The 22,660-nt window shown below is 46.0% G+C and overlaps 2 protein-coding genes and 1 long non-coding RNA gene across 3 annotated transcripts in view; all 3 read right to left on the bottom strand.

Annotated features, from left to right (window-relative positions):
- Positions 1 to 2,337: 2,337 nt before the first annotated feature.
- VPS72 (vacuolar protein sorting 72 homolog) lies at positions 2,338 to 12,252 on the bottom strand. Its single transcript, XM_077464101.1, has 6 exons — positions 12,066 to 12,252; positions 8,952 to 9,104; positions 5,735 to 5,855; positions 4,798 to 4,974; positions 4,089 to 4,233; positions 2,338 to 3,970 (listed from the first exon to the last, which is right to left on the bottom strand). The coding sequence occupies exons 1-6, from the start codon at positions 12,180 to 12,182 to the stop codon at positions 3,595 to 3,597; spliced, it is 1,089 nt and encodes a 362-aa protein (XP_077320227.1). The 5' UTR covers positions 12,183 to 12,252; the 3' UTR covers positions 2,338 to 3,594.
- A 2,287-nt stretch (positions 12,253 to 14,539) lies between these two features.
- Positions 14,540 to 15,324, bottom strand: LOC143942048 (uncharacterized). The gene is made up of 2 exons (XR_013264653.1): positions 15,102 to 15,324; positions 14,540 to 15,065 (listed from the first exon to the last, which is right to left on the bottom strand). It is a non-coding gene; the product is annotated as an uncharacterized LOC143942048 (long non-coding RNA).
- A 3,012-nt stretch (positions 15,325 to 18,336) lies between these two features.
- NOP9 (NOP9 nucleolar protein) overlaps positions 18,337 to 22,660 on the bottom strand; it is a gene marked incomplete in the record, with an annotated part of 9,174 nt that continues 4,850 nt past the window's right edge. The window contains 3 exon segments of the mRNA XM_077464100.1: positions 18,337 to 19,070; positions 19,263 to 19,368; positions 21,224 to 21,449. Coding sequence (XP_077320226.1) covers positions 18,913 to 19,070; positions 19,263 to 19,368; positions 21,224 to 21,449 — 490 coding nt within the window.

Genomic DNA, 22,660 nt, shown 5'->3' with positions numbered 1-22,660 from the left:
ATCCGGCCAGTTCCCCTCAATTAGCCAGCAAATCCATGATGGCGGAGGCTACAAGATGCCATGCTGAGCTTATAATTTACTTTGCCAGCACTTCCCCTGCCCTGCCAGACACAGTATTCCATGAATTCAGCACCTTTGTAACAAAATAAAGGCACATTATGATTTAAGTCCAGCCAGGTGCATGATACCCCCTGGCCTTAACTCTAGTTCTGTAATCGCTGTAATTCCGGGAGAGAGATGCCGATACTTCTGAGCTCTGCATCTTGAACAGGAGAGTCACTGCAGATGCCATACCCACCCTTTCCTTTTCCTGCCCAATCACAGGAACAAATACAAAGGCTTCTGTGAATGGGCAGCAGAGGGGAGGGGGGTGAGTATAGCTGCTCTGTGTGTTGCTCTCCTCTTAGATGCAGCAGAGCGATGCTGATCCTCCTGAGCTCTGTGTCTTAAATAGAAGAGTAGAAAATTGTTGGATAAGGAAAATTTTACTTGAACTGCACATTTAGAAAACTGAAACAAATTTTAATAGTTCACATACTCTTCTATTCAAGAATTTTTTTTTGTAACTGCCATGCTCTCCCCTTGCCTCAGCAAAGAAGCCTTTTTATTATGTGAACATATAAAAAAAAAAATACAAAGTCTTCTGTGAATGGGCAGCAGAGGGGAGAGTTGGGTGAGCATAGCTGCTGTGTTTCTCTCCTCTCAGATCTGGGAGAGCAATGCTGATCCTCCTGAGCTCTGCATCTTGAATAGGAGAGCCACTGCAGCTGCCATGCCTCTTCTTATCCAATCACCAAAGCCTTTGTTTTATGTGAGCAAATACAAAGGCTTATGTGAATGGGCAGCAGGGGGAGGGTGAGCATAGCTGCTCTGTGTGTGTTGCTTTCCTCTTAGATCCGGGAGAGCAATACTGATCCTCCTGAGCTCTGCGTCTTGAATAGGAGAGTAGAAAATTGTTGGATAAGGAAAAATGGACTTTACCGGCACATTTAGAAAAATAACAAATTTTAATAGTTCACATACAAAAAATTTTCTTGAATAGGAGAGTAATGGTCATGCCCTCCACTCCTCCTGTCTAATCAAATAAGTCTTTTTAGTACGTGAACATATTAAAAAAAATACAAAGGCTTCTGTGAATGGGCAGCAGAGGGGAGAGTTGGGTGAGCATAGCTGCTGTGTGTGTTGCTCTCCTCTTAGATCCAGCAGAGCGATGCTGATCCTCCTGAGCTCTGCTCCTTGAATAGGAGAGTAACTGCCATGCCCTCCCCTTTCCCCCCATCCTGCCTAATCACAGAAGCCTTTTTATTATGTGAATACATAAAAAAAATACAAAGGCTTCTGTGAATGGGCAGCAGAGGGGAGAGGTGGGTGAGCATAGCTGTTGTGTGTTTCTCTCCTCTCAGATCTGGGAGAGAAATGCTGATGCTCCTGAGCTCTGCATCTTGAACAGTAGAGTCACTGCAGCTGCCATGCCCACCCCTTCCCTCTTCCTGCCCAATCACAGAAGCCTTTGTTTTATGTGAACATAAGAGGGCAGCATAGGGGAGGGGGTGAGCATAGCTGCTCTGTGTGTTGCTCTCCTCTTAGATCCAGGAGAGCGATGCTGATCCTCCTGAGCTCTGTGTCTTGAATAGGAGAGTAACTGCCATGCCCTCCCCTTCCCTCCTCCTGCCTAATCAAAGAAGAAGACTTTTTATTATGTGAACACATAAAAAAAAAATAATACAAAGTCTTCTGTGAACGGGCAGCAGAAGGGAGGGGTGGGTGGGCAACTGAGCATAGCTGCTCTGTGTGTTTCTCTCCTCTCAGATCCCAGGAGTGTTTCTCAGCAGATGTCAAAAATAGAGCTAAGCCCCAGGAGATGTCATGCAGCTCTTTGGACCCAACTAATAGCGTGACTTCACTTTTTACAAAGTGGCAGAACTCCTGGAATTCAGCTTTAGGACAGAGAATACAGTCATCTCCTTTTGCATTGCCTGCCTCTCGCTGTTAGATTGTAAGCTCTCATAAACAGGGCCCTGCTAACCCTCTCAAACTGAAGCACTGTGCCAACGGTTGGCGCTATATAAATCCTGTATAATAATAATTTCCCTGCTGAAGCTGATGTCATAGCGGTGCCCGCTCTCAAGCAATAGAGACATGCTTCCCTGCCCAGCCCGGCCCGCTTACATTGCAAAATTTGATGTAAAGTTCTTTCCAAGAGCCCCTTCCTGATGTGATGCCAGCTGACGCCGACGATCGTCCTGGCATGTCTCCGCCCCCCCGTCCTCACCAGTGCTGGAAGCTCAACTGTATAGCGATCATGTGACCACTTCATCAAAGTCAACTCATACAGTATTCAGTGGTAATAGTTTATTATACACAAAGCCATCATGTTACACTGCGATCATTTATAGTCTACTCAATGATTGGTGATCACCAGGACTGACATACGCTTTTAAATGCGAATTCTGGAAAAAAAAAATCCTCACCCCAACTGCCTCCCAATTTAAAAGGGGTTGTCATCCTCAGAAATGAAAAATGAACAAAGCACTTCCTTCTATAGTGTGTACTTGCCTCAATACAGAGCACCGGGTGTCATTTCTGTCCTCTGCTATCTGCATGAGTCACTTCTGACAGTCTATGCCCAACCCTGGGAGACGCTCCCTCTACCCCCTCCAGCACACAGCAGGTGATTGAAAATCTCAGCTGTGTAGATTTCCCTATGAGGCCTGTAGGGGGGGGGTGTCCCCATTCCCTCCACTCAGTTCGATGCTGTGCCCCCCTCCCCCCCCTGCTTTCTGGAGATAAGAAATGCTATATAACCTGTGTAGTAGAGTAGAGAAGAGAAGACTGCACATAAACAGGTGCAACTTCTACAGGAGGATTTGTTCCATCGGTGTATCACCTCAATGGGTATGTGGAAGGAACCACAGTTTTACTGCTACAGGGCGCCACCTCTGTGCCAGATCACTATATATTTTTTAATTATATATAGAAGAGGAAGAAGGAGAGGAGAAGAAGGATGCGGAGGAGGAGAAGAAGGAGAGGAGAAGAAGGAGAGGAGAAGAAGGAGAGGAGAAGAAGGATGCGGAGGAGGAGAAGAAGGATGCGGAGGAGGAGAAGAAGGATGCGGAGGAGGAGAAGAAGGATGCGGAGGAGGAGAAGAAGGATGCGGAGGAGGAGAAGAAGGATGCGGAGGAGGAGAAGAAGGAGAGGAGAAGAAGGATGCGGAGGAGGAGAAGAAGGAGAGGAGAAGAAGGAGAGGAGAAGAAGGATGCGGAGGAGGAGAAGAAGGCGGAGGAGGATGCGGAGGAGGAGGAGGATGCGGAGGAGGAGGAGGAGGAGGAGGATGCGAAGAATGCAAAGAAGAAGAAGGATGCGAAGAAGAAGAAGGATGCGAAGAAGAAGAAGCCGAACATATAAAAACAGAAAAAAATAAATAAAAAAAATGGACGTCGAACCCTCCAACATTCAAACACTAAGCCTGGCAAAGATTCTTAATGAAAGTTTAAAAAATAAAAAATATATAAGTCAACTAATGGGCATCACGATTTAGTATGAAAATCTGGACCATCCGACGGCCCCTCAAACGTCTATGAAAACGCCTCGGCGTTATGTAACCGGAACGCTCTGCTTGATAACGATCTTCTGCCGCGTGCTGCGCTGGCCCGAGTCAGGCGCTGCGGCGGCCGGGCCCATAGTGCCGGCCATGGCGGCGTTGGGCAGGCCGTGAGCAGTGATGTACTTCTTATAGGCCTCACGGATGATCTTGAAGGAGCGGGCATTGTAATAGGGGATGTCGGTGATGGGGTCCCGGTACTGGGCCGGTTTGTGGGTGACCGGGCAGACCTCTCGGATGGGCATCTTGGCTTTGGCCCTGGGGAAGACCTGGTCGAAGACTTCATCGTCGGAGAAGGTGATGAAGGTGCGGGAGCATTTACTTACAGGGGGTCCAGTGGAGGAATCCCCCATCTGCTCCTGCTCCAACCTACAAGAACAATTTTTTTAATTTTTAGGCTTGGTATCCCTGAGCAGCCAGGTTAGGGGGTGGAGACATGCAAATGAGGGTTATATGTAGGCACTACAATGTACAAGCGGGCACTCACCCCTCCACGTCAACGTTCTCCTCCTTCACGTTGAGGTCGGTGATGAGCGGCATGGTCACACAGTGATAGCGAATGGTCGGTCCCACGCAGCGCCTCTTCTTCTGCACGTGCTTTTTCTTGTCGGCTTCTAGGCGCTCGTAATTCTCTGCCGTGACAAGAGCGGGGGGGATGTGTTAGAGAGCCGGCAAACCAAAAAAAAAAAAAAAAAAAAGGCAGCTTTACCCCAATTCCAGACTAAACCTGTATTTAGTTTAGCATGGAGTAGGGAAGGATCAGAACTTGTCATGTTTTTATAGCCGTGTGCCCACCAGCAGATTTTCCCCTCACTTCCTGTTTTGGTGACATGGTATCTGAGGGACAGGATGTGATGAGAAATCTCTCCACTATTGCAAAAAAAGGGGGGAAGGGTTAGAACCCCTGTGAGATTTTCACTACTATCTCTTCTATATACATATCTACATGTATGATAATAGTGTGTGAATGTGTGGGGGGAACATTAGAGTGTAAGCTCCTCTGGTACAGAGACTGAAGTGACTGGCTCAGTGGTCTCTGTACAGCACTGCGGTATATGTCAGAGCTATATAAATTTATAATAATAATATAGTGTGTGACTGTGGGGGGGGTGTAAGCTCCTTTGGTGCATAAAGCATTTCTACTGCTATGGGCAAATGCAGCTATTCACACGCCCATGTACATACACCATAATTACCTAGTGAACGGATGTTGATCTCCTCTGTGATCTTGGCTTCCTCCAGTAGCTCCTCCTGTGTCAGTGGCCGGTCAAGATGGGGACCTTTCTTCTTGCGAGACTGGACCTGGCGCTCCTGCATGCGTAGGAAAGTCTGCCGGGTGTGCTCAGTGGTGGACTGCCGCATCTGCTTCCGACCTGAAAAAGGGAGAAACGTACACAGGACTTGGACAACCGTTGTACGGGACTCAGCCAGGAACCCGATTGTGAGCTGGAACTTCTCATCCAACATCAGTGCCCAGCCTCACAATTCTCAGACACACGTCAACCCTCCCCAGAAGTGTGGCGGATGAGACAGTCACAGAGGCCAAACGTCATATTAATGGTCATAGGGTGAAGGGCGAGGTCCATAGCAATGGCCATGGAGCGAGGTCCATAGCAATGGCCATGGGGCGAAGGGCCATAGCAATGGCCATGGGGCGAAGGGCCATATCACTGGCCATGGGGCGAGGGGCCATATCACTGGCCATGGGGCCATATCACTGGCCATGGGGCGAGGGGCCATATCACTGGCCATGGGGCGAGGGGCCATATCACTGGCCATGGGGCGAGGGGCCATATCACTGGCCATGGGGCGAGGGGCCATATCACTGGCCATGGGGCGAGGGGCCATATCACTGGCCATGGGGCGAGGGCGTTCTATATTAATGTCCATGGTTTTGGAATTGGGTGTCCAACAAGCTCATATTAGGTGTGATGGTCAGATGTCTACAAACTTTTGCCCATATAAATGTTCATAAGTATTCAAGTATTTTGGAAGACTGACTGATTTTTATAAATTTGTTACAATCTTAGTTCTCATTGCCCCGAATTCAGAACCATGGCCTGAAATGGCAGAATCCCCTCACAGGATCTCAGTGTACCCCTGACATTACAAGGAGTCTCTGATCATACTCACTGTCCACGCTGTCCTCTGTGGTCTCCTGGGGGGGAGGCTTCTCTGGGCGGCTCTTGGGTGTGCTGCTTGAAGCTGCATCTGGTTTAGGTTTGGGTTTAGGTTTGAGAAGCTTGATCGGCTCCTGTGAATGTCAAGATTGTAAGAAATTAAAGGATATGTGGTCAACGTCAAGGTCAACCTTTCACGCCCATAATAAAAAAGCAAAGCATACATCATACCAACCAATTCCAAACACACGGGTGGTCGGAGAACTTTTTTATTCTGAGCTATACTAAATTCCCTCAGTCACAGCAACTGGCAGCCAGTTCTATTACACCAGGCATAACCTCTAGAGCAGGGGTCTCCAAACTTTCTAAGCAAAGGGCCAGTTGAGCAGGGGTCTCCAAACTTACTAAGCAAAGGGCGAGTTGAGCAGGGGGTCTCCAAACTTACTAAGCAAAGGGCCAGTTGAGCAGAGGTCTCCAAACTTACTAAGCAAAGGGCCAGTTGAGCAGAGGTCTCCAAACTTACTAAGCAAAGGGCCAGTTGAGCAGGGGTCTCCAAACTTTCTAAGCAAAGGGCCAGTTGAGCAGGGGGTCTCCAAACTTTCTAAGCAAAGGACCAGTTGAGCCGGGGTCTCCAAACTTTCTAAGCAAAGGGCCAGATGAGCAGGGGTCTCCAAACTTTCTAAGCAAAGGGCCAGTTGAGCAGGGGTCTCCAAACTTTCTAAGCAAAGGACCAGTTGAGCAGAGGTCTCCAAACTTTCTAAGCAAAGGGCCAGTTGAGCAGGGGTCTCCAAACTTTCTAAGCAAAGGGCCAGTTGAGCAGGGGGTCTCCAAACTTTCTAAGCAAAGGACCAGTTGAGCCGGGGTCTCCAAACTTTCTAAGCAAAAGGGCCAGATGAGCAGGGGTCTCCAAACTTTCTAAGCAAAGGGCGAGTTGAGCAGGGGGTCTCCAAACTTACTAAGCAAAGGGCCAGTTGAGCAGAGGTCTCCAAACTTACTAAGCAAAGGGCCAGTTGAGCAGAGGTCTCCAAACTTACTAAGCAAAGGGCCAGTTGAGCAGGGGTCTCCAAACTTTCTAAGCAAAGGGCCAGTTGAGCAGGGGGTCTCCAAACTTTCTAAGCAAAGGACCAGTTGAGCCGGGGTCTCCAAACTTTCTAAGCAAAGGGCCAGATGAGCAGGGGTCTCCAAACTTTCTAAGCAAAGGGCCAGTTGAGCAGGGGTCTCCAAACTTTCTAAGCAAAGGACCAGTTGAGCAGAGGTCTCCAAACTTTCTAAGCAAAGGGCCAGTTGAGCAGGGGTCTCCAAACTTTCTAAGCAAAGGGCCAGTTGAGCAGGGGGTCTCCAAACTTTCTAAGCAAAGGACCAGTTGAGCCGGGGTCTCCAAACTTTCTAAGCAAAAGGGCCAGATGAGCAGGGGTCTCCAAACTTTCTAAGCAAAGGGCCAGTTGAGCAGGGGTCTCCAAACTTTCTAAGCAAAGGACCAGTTGAGCAGAGGTCTCCAAACTTTCTAAGCAAAGGACCAGTTGAGCCGGGGTCTCCAAACTTTCTAAGCAAAGGACCAGTTGAGCCAGGGTCTCCAAACTTTCTAAGCAAAGGACCAGTTGAGCCGGGGTCTCCAAACTTTCTAAGCAAAGGACCAGTTGAGCCGGGGTCTCCAAACTTTCTAAGCAAAGGACCAGTTGAGCCGGGGTCTCCAAACTTTCTAAGCAAAGGGCCAGTTGAGCAGGGGCCTCCAAACTTTCTAAGCAAAGGACCAGTTGAGCAGGGGCCTCCAAACTTTCTAAGCTAAGGGCGAGTTGAGCAGGGGTCTCCAAACTTTCTAAGCAAAGGGCGAGTTGAGCAGGGGTCTCCAAACTTTCTAAGCAAAGGACCAGTTGAGCAGGGGCCTCCAAACTTTCTAAGCTAAGGGCGAGTTGAGCAGGGGTCTCCAAACTTTCTAAGCAAAGGGCGAGTTGAGCAGGGGTCTCCAAACTTTCTAAGCAAAGGGCCAATTTACTATCCTTCAGGCTTTAGGGAGGCTGTATTGTGGCCATTGGGAGTAGATAATGCCCCAACATCGGTGCTCCATCATTGGATTTAATGGAAGATATAATGCCCTATTGTTAGTATCATTAGAAGAATAATGCCCTATTGTTGGTATCATTGGAAGAATACTGCCCCATTGATGGTTTCAGTAGGGGGAATAATGCCCATTCCTTGGTGTCAGTTGGAGAAATAGTGCCCCAAGGGCCAGATAAAAGGCACGCAAAGGGCTACATCCGTCCCCTGGGCCACATTTTGGAGACCAGTGCTCTAGAACATGCCCCCAGATCTTCCCCCAGGGTTGTACTCTTGGTTTGACCCAACATAACTTGTTATTGCCTCTGCCAAGGAGGGCTCTCACCTCCCCACCACAGGTATACAGGAACACAATTGACCAATCAAAGCGTGAACCCCTGGTGTTTCCTTATTCTGGGGGAAAGCAAACATGAATGGACAGAAAAAAAAAAAAAAATGTAACCTGACCATTAGATTCCTCTAGTAGGGTTGTCAGAGATATTTTGGAGGAGTGGCGAACCCCCACTGGCACACCATAACTGGAAGGACCGGTGAGAAGCATCTTAAAAGGCATATAGGGGTTGATTTACTAAAACTGGTGCACTCGGAATCTGGTGCAGCTCCGCATAGAAACCAATCAGCTTCCAGGTTTTATTGTCAAAGCTTAACTGAACAAGCTGAAGTTAGAAGCCGATTGGTTTCTATGCAGAGCTGCACCAGATTCTGAGTGCTCCAGTATTAGTAAATCAACCCCCTATATGCCCTTTAAGATGCTTCTTACCAATCCTTCCAGTTATGGTGTGCCAGTGTACCAGTTTTAGTAAATCCCCCCTCATATAGTTTATCCTATGCAAAATGCCTCAAAGGGTGGATATCAGCCTGGAGGACGGGGGTAATCCTAGGCAGGCTTAATTTGCATTCACTGTAGGTAACGACCATGAACCTTTACGATTGAAAGAACTGAATGAAAGGGAGCACGCTGGGGACAGTCAGGCTGGAGATGAAAGAGCTAGATGACGCTGGATGTCCAGGAATTGAGGCTGGCTCTATTTGACTTGCTGCAGCTTCCAATGCACATTGTGAGAAGCTCACAGTGTGCGGTGAAATCTGCACATTTCAGTCCAGGGAAGAAGCCTGTAAAAGTGAAAGGGGAGGCTGGCGGTGACTCTGGAATCAGATCTCTCTCTCTCTCGTACCTTATATGCTTTGGTCACCACTCGGCGCTTCCTTTTTGGTTCGTCCTCCTCGTGGTCGCTGGTCGGCTCCTCCCCCTCATCGATGTCAAAGTCAGAGTCCACTTCATCCTCGCTCGCGGAGCGATCCTCGTTATATTCCTCGTCACCGGATTCCTTAAAAAAAAAACAAAAAAAACACAGATGTGAGGCAGTGAGATAAGCAAGAAGGTTAATAAAGCGTGTTAGAAAGGTCTGGGCGATCCACAGCAGTGCATGCCAGACACAGGGAATTGTTCCAGAACCTGAGCTTAGTCCACACAGAAAACAAACCAAAAAAAATAAAATAAAAATAAAAAAAAACAAACCAAAAAATAAATAAGAAAAAAAGAACCCTCCAAAAAAAAAAAAAAAAAAAACATTTTATATATATATATATATATATATATATATATATATATATATATATATATATATATATATAAAAGACAAACCAAAAAATAAATAAAGAACGCTCCAAAATTTTTTTTATTATATATACATACATATATATATATATATATATATATATATATATATATATATATTTTGTTTTTGGAGGGTTTTTTATTTTATTTATTTTTTGGTTTGTGATATATATATATATATATATATATATATATATATATATATATATATATATATATATATATATATATATATATATATATATATATATATATATATATATATATATATATATATATATATATATAACACAAACCAAAAAAAATAAATAAAAAAAAAACCCTCCCCAAAAAAACAAAAAAAAAAAAAAACACACACCTCGACTCGAATCGAGTTTTATTTTTTATTTTTTTATGGACACTGCGCCGGTCCTGAGGAGCTACGGGCAGGAGTTTTTAGGTGAGGCTGCGGCTTCAGCCTAGTCCGCGGCGTCCGGCCTCGCCTAAAAGCTCCTGCCTGCAGCACCTCAGGACCGGCACGGTGTCAGTGCCGGTCCTGGAGAAAAAAAAAAAGTCGATTTGCTTAAATTTTGAATCGATTTGACCTCTCAACTCGATTAAAGATTTAAATCGATTTTTTCCCCAGCCCTTTTTTTATGCGATTTTTTTTTTTTTTTGCTGACTCTGGTGGGACTGCGATTTTTATCATTACTGCGACGGACAGATCGGACACCTTTGACACTATTTTGGGACCATTGTCATTTACACAGAGATCAGTGCTATAAAAATGCACTGATTACTGTGTAAATGTCACTGGCAGGGAAGGAGTTAACACTAGGGGGCGATCAAGGGATTAAGCGTTCCCTGGGTGTGTTCTAACTGTAGGGGGGGGGGGGCTCACTAGAATATGACAGAGTTCACTTCTCCCGATGACTGGGAGCAGTAGATCCCTGTCATGTTGTTAGGCAGAACGGGGAAATGCCTTGTTTTACATAGGCCTTTCCCCACTCTGCCTCTCTGTGCCATGATCACGGGGCAACCGTGGATTTATAGTCCGCGGGCGCTAGCCGTGGATGACGAAGCGACGTACGGGTACATTGTTTCGCGCACCCCTACCACTTTGCCGACGTATATCGGCATGAGTCTTTTTCAAGTGGTTAAAAGAGACACATCTAAGTATGTAGGCGTCCGGGTGCGGAAGACGGTCTATGTGGACAGCTTTACCCCGGATGCCGGCATAGGTCGGGGTTTCCCCTTGAAAAACAAGGTTAGGAGCCAGGGGTTGGAATAGGGACCTCAAAGGTCGGCAGGCGTGTCCCCACAGGTCAAGAGGCATGGCTGACCCACCCCCAAAGTGTTGCGCCTACCCCCAAGTTGGGGAAAGCGCTAACCCTAAATCAACCAATCAATGCGAGTTGCTAAATGTTGTACCTCCATGAAATGTAACCATATTACTACACTTCGAGGCGCCCTCTCTTCTCTTTTATACTCAGTTGTGGCCTGACATTACTTCTATATCAAGTCAAAATTTATAACAAAAGAAATTAGCTTGTCTTGCAAAACGCTCTCAAACCAAAAGTAACCAAGTTATTACTGCATATACTTTTTTTGGTAATATTGTCTGAGATTTTTTTTTTTTCCAAAGTATAAAAAGTTTGTACAGCAAAACCTTGGATTGTGAGTAACGTGGTTTATGAAGCGTTTCACAATACAAGCTATTACTTTTTTTTTTGTAAGTCCTGACTCGGTTTACGAGCGCTGTCCTGCAAGACAAGCTGGATTCAAGCCTTTGGGGTGTGCAGTACCGTATTTGACAAGAGTTGCGGGGGCGCCAGAGACACTCAGAAACACTCCATTCCCGAGCTTCTCCGAGTGTTTCTGGCACCCCCCCACACCTCTGGTTACATGCGGTACTACATACACTAGCAGTGCCACCGGAACAAATTATCTATCCTTATTTCCTATGGGGAAACTCGCTTTGATATACAAGTGCTTTGGATTACAAGCATTCTTTTGGAATGAATTATACTCCTAATCCAAAATGTTCCACTGTACTTTAATTATCTCCTTGTATTTGGTTTATCTGGTGTGTGATTATATATATATATATACACATCCAAACAACCAATATATCTGGACCTGCCCTGATCTCTGCCTCCTGCACAGCTCCACCCACACCAGGAGGAGAGGGGGTGGGACTCACACTCGCAGCCAATCATGGCGCTCCTGCTGTAAGCAGAGGCACCCCCTCCCCTGTAGCCCAGGTATCCACTGCTCCCTTCTTGTCCAATGGCAGGCTGAGTGGAGGGGGTACGTGTCTAGGATCAGGATATACTTTTGGTCAGGGGTGGTCGGGGATCTGGTTGTGTTGTACAGCTCACAAGACCACCCGGGCGGAGTTACACATTTTTTGGGGGGGGGGGGGGTAAAATCTTTTACGTAGCCCGGAGTTCTGCTTTTAATGAATTTTACTTTTATTGGCGAGCCAGCCGGCGGCTCCCCCTCTCCGGAGGGCAGAACGAAGGCGAGAAATGACTTCCCGATGGAAGAGAAGACCCATACAAGGTCAGATCTCTGAGAACATAGATTGTGAGGGTGTCAGGCACTCAGCAGCTCCTCCCCCCGGTAATGACGTATATAAAGCCCCTCCCCCCTATTTATCTATAACAATACACCGGTCCGGGGCCCACACCTCATTGAAGCCGCCGTAGGTGGTCTTATAGAACTCGTCTTCCTCCTCCCGGCCCAGCAAGCCGGACATGCGGTTCCCCGCCGTCTTCCTCGGCGCTCTCAGCTCCGCCAGGCTCATGGTGGTGCCGCTTCTTGTGTGCGATCGGCCTTCGACTGAGCGAGTCTGCACAGGGAAAAAAAAAGGCAGAAACAGCGAGCGCCAAGCGGACCAATCGCGGCGACTTTGGTTACCTACGCGCGGTGAAGGGGTCAACCAATCGGAGGAGACGGCGCACGTATGCTGGACCGCCAACTAGCGTGCGTCGCTTCCGCCCTGCGTTTGCCAGCCACAACATGGCGGCGCTTCTCATTGAATTACTGTATATATGGGAATATGTGCAGTTCGGAGGTTTATAAAAGTGCAAACTTCCAGGACTTGTTGGGTCCCTTCTGTACACCTTATGAACCCCAAGAAAAACTGAAATAAAAGTGCTGAGCTGAAAGCATCTTCTCGTCTTTAATAACCTAAATGCTGAATTACAGTCACCCCACCTTCACACCTATGCAGTTTTTTTGTGTGTTTTGCAGAAACGCGTTACAGTCCATTTAACGTGGTCTTTTATGGTACACGTTCGCATCTCTGCTTTTCTGGAAAGGGTCGCAGACTCCCGCCCCTCCCCCCACATTTTGCATGCAATAGACTTTAATAGAGTCGCACCAGAAACGCAAGTGTTGCATTTGTGATGCGATTTTTTTTTTATGCTTTTTTTTTTTACCTTTAGCCCAAGTTCACACTGACTGCGGGAATGAAATGGTGCGAGTTCATTCCCGCAAGTCAGTCCCGACTTTCTGGGGCAATTTCAGAGACATCTGTGTGGGTTTCGGCACGGATGCCAATGGAAATCGCAGCCCCAAAATTGCCAAAGGTAGTGCAGGAGCTACACCGACACCGCCGCACCGATTTGGAAACGCTGCCATTGCTCCCGATTTGGCATTGGATTAGGCATAGCACGGCTCTGACAGCCACAAGCATGAAACCCAGAGGTAGAGGCATGATGGGACTTGTAGTTTTGCAACAGCTGGAGGTCCAATAATTGCATATCCCTGATATAGTTGCTTATAGCTGCTTACTAGCTCCCTTGTTACCTCCTCCCATGCTCGCCTTCAAGACTTCTCCAGAGCCTCTCCTATCCTCTGGAACTCCCTGCCCCAGTCTGTCCGATCAGCCCCTAACCTGTCCACCTTTAGGAGTTCCCTGAAAACTAATTTATTCATGGAAGCCTATCCCACACCCACCTAACAACTGTCCCAGAGCCACCCCCCATCAAATCATTCTCTGCATCTATTACCTTCTGTACCACCCCCTCCCATTAGAAGGTAAGCTCTACAAGCCGGGCCCTCCTGTACCTTCTGTATTGTACTGTAATTGTGTTGGCGCTATATAAATTGTGTATAATAATAAAGCTGGTTGCTAAAGAACGGGACGGAAAGCCGGCCACCGCGTCCTTAACTAACCGATGAGTCATCATCTGTCAGCGGGATTCCCCGCTGACAGCTGAATGTACAAAAAAAAAGAATTGCTGGCAGAAAAAAGGGGGAAAACAATGGCATGGTGCCCCTTCAGGTCTGGTATGGATTTGGAGGGGAACCTCATGCCGACATGTAAAAAATCGATACCCCCCCCCCCCCTGCCGATCGATACCTTACTCTTCAGATCTGGTAACAGACGAAAAACAAGCTCTGGACTGCCGTACTCTTCAGAAGACCACTTTCTTTTATTGGAAAATCACATCACAGCTCAACAAACACAGCGAACAAGAAAAAATTGCTGACGTTTCTCATTAGCTGTGAATAAGCACTACAGCTAGTGCGAAACATTAGCAATTTTTCCTTGTTCGCTGTGTTTGTTGAGCTGTGATGCGATTTTCCAATAAAAGAAAGTGGTCTTCTGAAGAGTGCGGCAGTCCAGAGCTTGTTTTTCGTCTGTTGCCAGTGGTAATAGCCAGCACCTGTGGCTTCCCAGCCGAACAGATAGTTTACAGCCTGCATGTGTGCTCTTTGAGCAGTGAGGTCCCCCCCCCCTTCCTCTCCAGATCTGGTACCGTATGTATTTGGAGGGGAACCTCATGCCAAATTATTATTTTTTTTTTTAAATGGCATGGGGTCCCATGGAGAGTTTTCTGAAGCGCCATTTACAAACGATATTGCCGAAAGCACACACATAGAAGGCTGGTACGGATGTAAATGGCTGCGATTGAGCTGTCATTGGCATCACAAGTTACCATGAACATCAAACAGGCTAAGATGGCAGCTTCCTTGGCGGAAAAAGGAGAGGAGGGTTTTAGTTCCGCTTTAAGTACTGGCCGCCTAACGTCAGACTGGGATCCCCAACATCTAAGGGCTGGTCACGGCATTGTGGTGGTAATGCGCACATTGGGGAAATGCAGTGTCACTTGTCCTCTTTAAATAATCATTTAAAAAAGTAGGATATTTTAATAAAAATGAAACGCATACAATATATTTTATTGAAGAAAGTCAGTATGTACACAAATGACAGATCTCATATATACAATTATCCACATGGACAGATCGCTGTCTCCTGTATGATCTGCATTCTCTCTCGCATTCAATTCCTGCCCCCCCCCCTTTTTTTTGTACGACATACCCTTTTTCCTATGTTCCCTGCACCCCCCTCCCTTCTATTATCCCCACTCCCCTCTCCTGTACAATCCACCTTCCTCTCTCTTGTATGAACCCCACTCCCCTCTCCTGCATGATCCACCTTCCTCTCTCTTGTATGATGCCCACTCCCCTCTCCTGCACAATCCACCTTGGGCCTGTGCTGATCGATTATTAGTGCAGCCCCACCAGGGATGCCCACCCCTAGTCACCACCAGGGATGCCAATCAGTGCCTGCAATGGATGCCAATCAGTGCCCACAATGGGCATCAATGATTGCCAGGCATTGTTTGGCACCGATTGGCATCCATCAGTACTATCCATTACTGTACATCAGTGCCACCTATGTGTGCCCATCAGTGCTGCATATCAGTGCCACCTATGTGTTCCCATCAGTGCTGCATAACAGTGCCACATATTAGTGCCCATCATCAATGCCACCTTATTGGTGCCCATCAGTGCAGCCCCATCAGTGAAGGAGTAAACGTAGTAATTTACAAAGTTTTGTAACAGAAACAAAAAAATATAAAAAAAAATCGGTCTTTTTTTTAATTTGTTTAGCAGAAAATAAAAATCCCAAGAGGTGATCAAATGCCACCAAAAGAAAGTGATTAAGAAATGGTGTTGCGCTCCGACTACTTAGATCTAATTAAATTAACATGTACTCAAGTGACAACCAAAACAGAAATAAACTAAAATGTGAAACTGCATGTTTAAATAAGCTCAGACAATGTGCATAAATATTAAAGTGCAATAAACCAGGTCACATTGTGCGCTTGACAAAAAACTTGATATGAAAAATCCTCTATAGATGACAGTGAGATGATATTAAGTATATATCCAAATATATAAATGATATGAAAATAAAAAAAAAAAAAAAAAAAAAAAAAAAAAAAAAACACAACTGAGTGTCGTTATAAAAGTGCAAAACAGATCAAAGAATACACAAAATACTAATAATCCATGTGTAGTGTATCACGTGTCTGAACAAAATACTAATAGTCCATAAGCAGTGAAATGTGTGTTTGAGCAAAAATTCCAAAAACAAAAATAAGGTGAACTATAGTTATATGGAGAGCATATCCATTTAGTGATAAAATGCGTCCATTTGATGATCAACAAGGCAGTATCCTGCGTGCTCCAAAAGCAGGGGGTGGATTCCACCAGTGCTCCTATGCGTATAATATCCTCACACTAGGTGCAGTAATTACCTTACCTTACTGCTGTAAGGTAAACAGCATTTCCAAAGTGACGCTTGTTGTCCAATGTAGGTTCAGTAGGTGATGTAATCCTGGACTCTCATTCACCATGGGCACGTTGTAACATGCAGAGAAAGCAAGGGGAACACTCCAATAGTGAAGTACGTATTCACAATTTATTGGGTATAAAACGAAGGTAAGGTACTCACATTTAAAACAATAATAAAAGCACAACTTAAACGAACGCGTGTCACGTTCGCGCTTCCGGACGTCACTTCCGGTGTCCTTACTGGCCAATTGTGTTCCTACGCGTATCGTCAAATGACTTCATCAGGGAATTCATTCCCTGATGAAGTCATTTGACGATACGCGTAGGAACACAATTGGCCAGTAAGGACACCGGAAGTGACGTCCGGAAGCGCGAACGTGACACGCGTTCGTTTAAGTTGTGCTTTTATTATTGTTTTAAATGTGAGTACCTTACCTTCGTTTTATACCCAATAAATTGTGAATACGTACTTCACTATTGGAGTGTTCCCCTTGCTTTCTCTGCATGTTACAACGTGCCCATGGTGAATGAGAGTCCAGGATTACATCACCTACTGAACCTACATTGGACAACAAGCGTCACTTTGGAAATGCTGTTTACCTTACAGCAGTAAGGTAAGGTAATTACTGCACCTAGTGTGAGGATATTATACGCATAGGAGCACTGGTGGAATCCACCCCCTGCTTTTGGAGCACGCAGGATACTGCCTTGTTGATCATCAAATGGACGCATTTTATCACTAAATGGATATGCTCTCCATATAACTATAGTTCACCTTATTTTTGTTTTTGGAATTTTTGCTCAAACACACATTTCACTGCTTATGGACTATTAGTATTTTGTTCAGACACGTGATACACTACACATGGATTATTAGTATTTTGTGTATTCTTTGATCTGTTTTGCACTTTTATAACGACACTCAGTTGTGTTTTTTTTTTTTTTTTTTTTTTTTTTTTTTTTTTTTTTTTTTTTTATTTTCATATCATTTATATATTTGGATATATACTTAATATCATCTCACTGTCATCTATAGAGGATTTTTCATATCAAGTTTTTTGTCAAGCGCACAATGTGACCTGGTTTATTGCACTTTAATATTTATGCACATTGTCTGAGCTTATTTAAACATGCAGTTTCACATTTTAGTTTATTTCTGTTTTGGTTGTCACTTGAGTACATGTTAATTTAATTAGATCTAAGTAGTCGGAGCGCAACACCATTTCTTAATCACTATCACTTAATCTGGGGAGGGTGTATACCCCTGCCGGTGTTTTGCTGCAACCCCACTAGTTTTAGGACACATTGGTAGGCGCGAGAATACTTTTACTCCCACCAAAAGAAAGCTCTATTTGTGGGAACAAAATGATAAAAATGTCATTTGGGTAGAGTGTTGTATGACCGCACAATTGTCAAAGTGCGACAGCACTGAAAGCTGAAAATTGGTCTGGGCAGAAAGGTGTATAAAGTCCCGGTATTGAAATGGTTAAAGAGGAGCTGTCATCTCAATACATGTCAAACACCTCTGGGACAGACGCCGCATATTATGTAAACTCTAACCGAATAACTGCTAAAGAAATGAATATCAAACATTTGACTTTTTTTTTCTTTTTAAATACAACATTGTTTAAACCCTGTTTATTTTTCTAATTTGTTACATCCCAGTGCTGCTGATCCCCTGCGGTTTCAGCTTGGGATGGGTTAAAACAGCCCTCAAAAATTGAAAAATGAGGAGAAGGGGTGGACCAGGCTGACAGTTTCCTGGCTGATCACTTCTGGCATAAGCAATGCGGCCATCAGAGCAGACTGGAGGGGGGGGTGTCACTTGTGTGATAGTAGATGGAACACCGATTGAATCAGTGTTTCGCCTAACATACGAGCCAGTCTAGGGGACGGGACCTTGTTACAGAGGCACCGAACACAGACCCAGCTCCGTGACCCACAGCGGGAGATGCCCGCTGTGTGTGTGTGTGTGATCCATCATCTAGGCAATGGTGAGTCTGTATTGATGATGGGCACAGTGAGGCTGCATTGATGGGCACAGTGAGGTGGAATTCATGGGCAAAGTGAGGCTGCTATGATGGGCAGTTTCAGGTTAGGTGTTTGGCAGCTCACAAGGTTTTACACACTTGTTGAGGCTGCATTCATGGGCACAGTGAGGCTGCTATGATGGGCAGTGAGGCTGCATTCATGGGCACTGTAAAGCTGCATTTGATGGGCACAGTGAGGCTGCACTGATGGGCACAGTGAGGCTGCACTGATGGGCACAGTGAGGCTGCACTGATGGGCACAGTGAGGCTGCACTGATGGGCACCATAAAGCTGCATTTGATGGACACAGTAAGGCTGCACTGATGGGAACTGAAATTCTTTATGTTAATATTGTTAAAATTTATTTTTAGAACTTAATTATGCATAAAACATTTAACAGTATAATTTCATGAGATCATTTATGGGGGCGTGTTTAGGGGTGGACTTGGGGGGGGGGGTGGGCAGAGGAGGGGTTGGGTGGGGCAACTGGTGGCGAGTAACTCTTAAGGCCTGGCTAGTGGCTCAGGACTTAAAATTTTGAGCCTTGGGTTAAAAAATTCACTGCCTAATTTCTCTCAGAGGTTCCACTGGTGTGTCTGCAGTAGTGTCTCCATCCCCCCCAAGACCATGATGAAGGTGTCACCCGCCACAGAGATTTAGCTAGGTGGGGGTCCAGGGAGTGACAGTCATTACACTGAAAGGCCTAGTTCACATTTTTACTGCCTTTTGCAGATTTGCACTACAGAAAGTGTTCCATAGGAAACCATGTTACATGGACTGTAGTGCAAATCTGCAAAAAGCACAAAAAATAAAAATAAAAAAATAAAATAAAATATGCATTGGTGTGAACCAGGCCTAAAGGATAAAAGCACAGAGCAACAGAAAATGTGGGCGACACCAGGACCCTCCCCATCAGTCCTCCAGGATCTCCGCGAACATCTTGCGCCGTTTGTTCTCCGCCTGCTGATGCCCCTCCCAGTCTTTCCTCCGTTTCACAAAGTGCGCCAGGGCAAAGTTGCGGGCGATGTGGTGTCCGACAGGGTCATTCTGCAGCTCGCGGAGCCGTTCGACTGCAGGAGAGAAACCAAAAGTCCATCATGTGAAAGGCATGGTGGGGGTTAGGATGCATTAAGCAACTGTTTTAAGGGCAAGCCCACCCACAACGGATTCCCCACCTCCACCCCACAACGGATTCCCTATGGATTCCCACTGCCGCTGTGCCTCCTAGATGACCCTGTCCCATAAACAACACCAGGCCTTACCTAGCTTCTGTGCGATCTCCTCTTTAACTCCCATGGTGGAAGCGTTCCAGATACGGTCCAGCACTCGGCTTCCATATTTGTTGCGTGCCAAATCCACGGAGTGAACCTGCGAGGGAAAAAAAAAAAGACAATTATGTCTTTACATGGCTTGGAGATGTGTAACAGAACTAAGCTGTCTTCAACCAATCAGGTCATTCCTTTCATCTTCTATTCTGCACTAGAAACACAAGACAGAATTGGACTGGTCCACTTAGACAAAGCAGACCCCTCCAAGTTTTTTTTTTATGGCAGGAGAGACTGCGTAGGCCTTATCCGTTAGGCCAGATATAGTGAATGCAGGCTCTGGGCAGAGCAGATATAGTGAATGCAGGCTCCTGGGGAGACCAGATATAGTGAATGCAGAGTCCTGGGGAGACCAGATATAGTGAATACAGGCTGCTGGGGAGACCAGATACAGTGAATGAAGGCTCCCGGGGAGACCAGATACAGTGAATGCAGGCTCCCGGGTAGACCAGATACAGTGAATGCAGAGTCCTGGGGAGACCAGATACAATTAATGCAGAGTCCTGGGGAGACCAGATACAATTAATGCAGAACCCTGGGGGGACCAGATATAGTGAATGCAGGCTCCTGGGGAGACCGGATATAGTGAATGCAGAGTCCTGGGGAGACGAGATATAGTGAATGCAGAGTCCTGGGGAGACGAGATATAGTGAATGCAGAGTCCTGGGGAGACTAGATACAATTAATGCAGAGTCCTGGGGAGACCAGATACAATTAATGCAGAGTCCTGGGGAGACCAGATACAATTAATGCAGAGTCCTGGGGAGACCAGATACAATTAATGCAGAGTCCTGGGGAGACCAGATACAATTAATGCAGAGTCCTGGGGAGACCAGATACAATTAATGCAGAGTCCTGGGGAGACCAGATATAGTGAATGTAGGCTCCTGGGGAGACCAGATATAGTGAATGCAGAGTCCTGGGGAGACCAGATTTAGTGAAGGCAGGCTTCTGGGGAGACCAGATATAGTTAATGCAGAGTCCTGGGGAGACCAGATATAGTGAATGCAGAGACCATGGGAGACCAGATACAATTAATGCAGAGTCCTGGGGAGACCAGATATAATGAATGTAGGCTCCTGGGGAGACCAGATATAGTGAATGCCGAGTCCTGGGGAGACCAGATATAATGAATGTAGGCTCCTGGGGAGACCAGATATAGAGAATGCAGGCTCCTGGGGAGACCAGATATAGAGAATGCAGGCTCCTGGGGAGACCAGATATAGAGAATGCAGAGTCCTGGGGAGACCAGATATAGAGAATGCAGAGTCCTGGGGAGACCAGATATAGTGAATGCAGGCTCTGGGCAGAGCAGATATAGTGAATGCAGAGTCCTGGGGAGACCGGATATAGTGAATGCAGAGTCCTGGGGAGACCAGATTTAGTGAAGGCAGGCTTCTGGGGAGACCGGATATAGTTAATGCAGAGTCCTGGGGAGACCAGATATAATGAATGTAGGCTCCTGGGGAGACCAGATATAGTGAATGCAGAGTCCTGGGGAGACCAGATATAATGAATGTAGGCTCCTGGGGAGACCAGATATAGTGAATGCAGGCTCCTGGGGAGACCAGATATAGAGAATGCAGGCTCCTGGGGAGACCAGATATAGAGAATGCAGAGTCCTGGGGAGACCAGATATAGTGAATGCAGAGTCCTGGGGAGACCAGATATAGTGAATGCAGGCTCTGGGCAGAGCAGATATAGTGAATGCAGAGTCCTGGGAAGACCAGATATAGTGACCGCAGGATCCTGGGTTTAGTTACACTTTAATGAAGGCATATGATGCTACAGAAGGGATAAAAGGAGTGTGGTGCGAGTAGTGTGGTCATATGACTTAACGCTACGAGGAAAAACAAAACAAAAAAACGTTGTTGCAGGCGATAAAACTCAAAGCTTACCCTCAATTTCCGTAAAACCTTCTTCCTTTGCTTCTCCGTTACAGTGTTGCTGGTGAGAAGGGCGTCAAACACATGGCTGCCCGCCTGGCTGCAAGCCACCGTACGAAGGTCGTCCTCCGTCATGTTCCCCAGACTCTGCAGAGCCGGTAAAGGATCTTCAAAGTGCAGGAGGTGCTGGACCAGTACGGAGCCGTGATAGTTCACCGACTCCAGCTTGGCTTCCACGCTATCCTAAAGAAAAAAAAAAAAAAAGAAGACAGACCCGAAATGTAAAAAGTCAGTTTGGCCTCTTTTAACCACCCCTCCAAATGCCGTTGCGGAAACCTTTAGTTTCTGGGGGCTTCGATAGAGATCTATAACTTTCTAATCAATTACCTATACACATTTCATCTTAAGGCATAAAATGAATGCATTAACCACTTGCCGACAGCCTGCCGCCAATCGAATGGCACTCCTGCGCACATCGCGTTAGATGTGCTTTAAAGGTGTATAGAGGCTGCATCCCTGAATGGAACCGATGCACGTGCCCGGCGGCCGCCATGTCTGCCGGGCATCCACGATCGCTCCTGACAAGTGCGAGAACGGGGGATTTGTGACAGATCCATGTTCTGGCAGGGGAGAGGAGACAGATCGTGTGTTCCTAGTATATAGGAACGACGATAGGTCTCCTCCCCAAGTCAGTCCCACCCCCCCCCCTACAGTTAGAACACACACTAGGGAACGCAATTAACCCCTTGATCGCCCCCTGGTGTTAACACCTTCCCTGCCAGTGACATTTACACAGTAATCAGTGCATTTTTATAGCACTGAGTATAATATAATAATATCGCTGTACAAGTGCCAATGGTCCCAAAATAGTGTCAAAAGTGTCCGTTCTGTCCGACGCAATGTCGCAGTCCCGATAAAAATCGCTTTATGATGGCCGACATTATTATTAAGAAAAAAATAAATAAAACAAAAAGGCCATAAATCTATCCCCTATAACTTTGCGCTAACCAATCAATATACGCTTATTGCGATTATTTTTACCAAAAATATGTAGAATAATACATATCGGCCTAAACTGATGAAGAAATTTTTTTTTTTGTTTTAATTTGGGATATAAAAAATATTGTGTTTTTTTTTTCAAAATTGTTGCTCTTTTTTTTTTTGTTTATAGCGCAAAAAGTAAAAACCGCAGAGCTGATCAAATACCACCAAGAAAAATCTCTATTTGTTGGAAAAAAAGGACAGAAATTTTATTTGGGTACAATGTCGCACGACAGCGCAATTGTCAGTTAAAGCGACGCAGTGCCGTAATCGCAAAAAATGGCCTGGTCAGGAATGGGGTAAATCCTTCCGGGGCTGAAGTGGTTAACCTAAAAAAAAAAAAAAACTTCTGCCTTTACAACTCCTTTAGGTAGAGGATTGCAGATTCTCGGTCACTCACCGTGTGCT

This window comes from Lithobates pipiens, unplaced genomic scaffold (assembly GCF_037356315.1).
Source record: "Lithobates pipiens isolate NorthernLeopardFrog02 unplaced genomic scaffold, aLitPip1_a1.2 Scaffold_30, whole genome shotgun sequence".
Taxonomy (NCBI): Eukaryota; Metazoa; Chordata; class Amphibia; order Anura; family Ranidae; genus Lithobates; species Lithobates pipiens.
The sequence above is the reverse complement of the archived record's forward strand: the minus strand, read 5'-3'. Positions and strand labels throughout refer to the sequence as shown.

Bases quoted from the DNA above. Each gene is read 5' to 3' on its own strand.
- VPS72 (XM_077464101.1), bottom strand. From the start codon at position 12,182: ATGAGCCTGGCGGAGCTGAGAGCGCCGAGGAAGACGGCGGGGAACCGC. The intron at 5,856-8,951 runs GTACGAGAGAGA...TGACATTCACAG, and splicing joins TGGTGACCAAAGCATATAAG to GAGCCGATCAAGCTTCTCAA. The intron at 4,234-4,797 runs GTAATTATGGTG...TTGTCACGGCAG, and splicing joins GATCAACATCCGTTCACTAG to AGAATTACGAGCGCCTAGAA.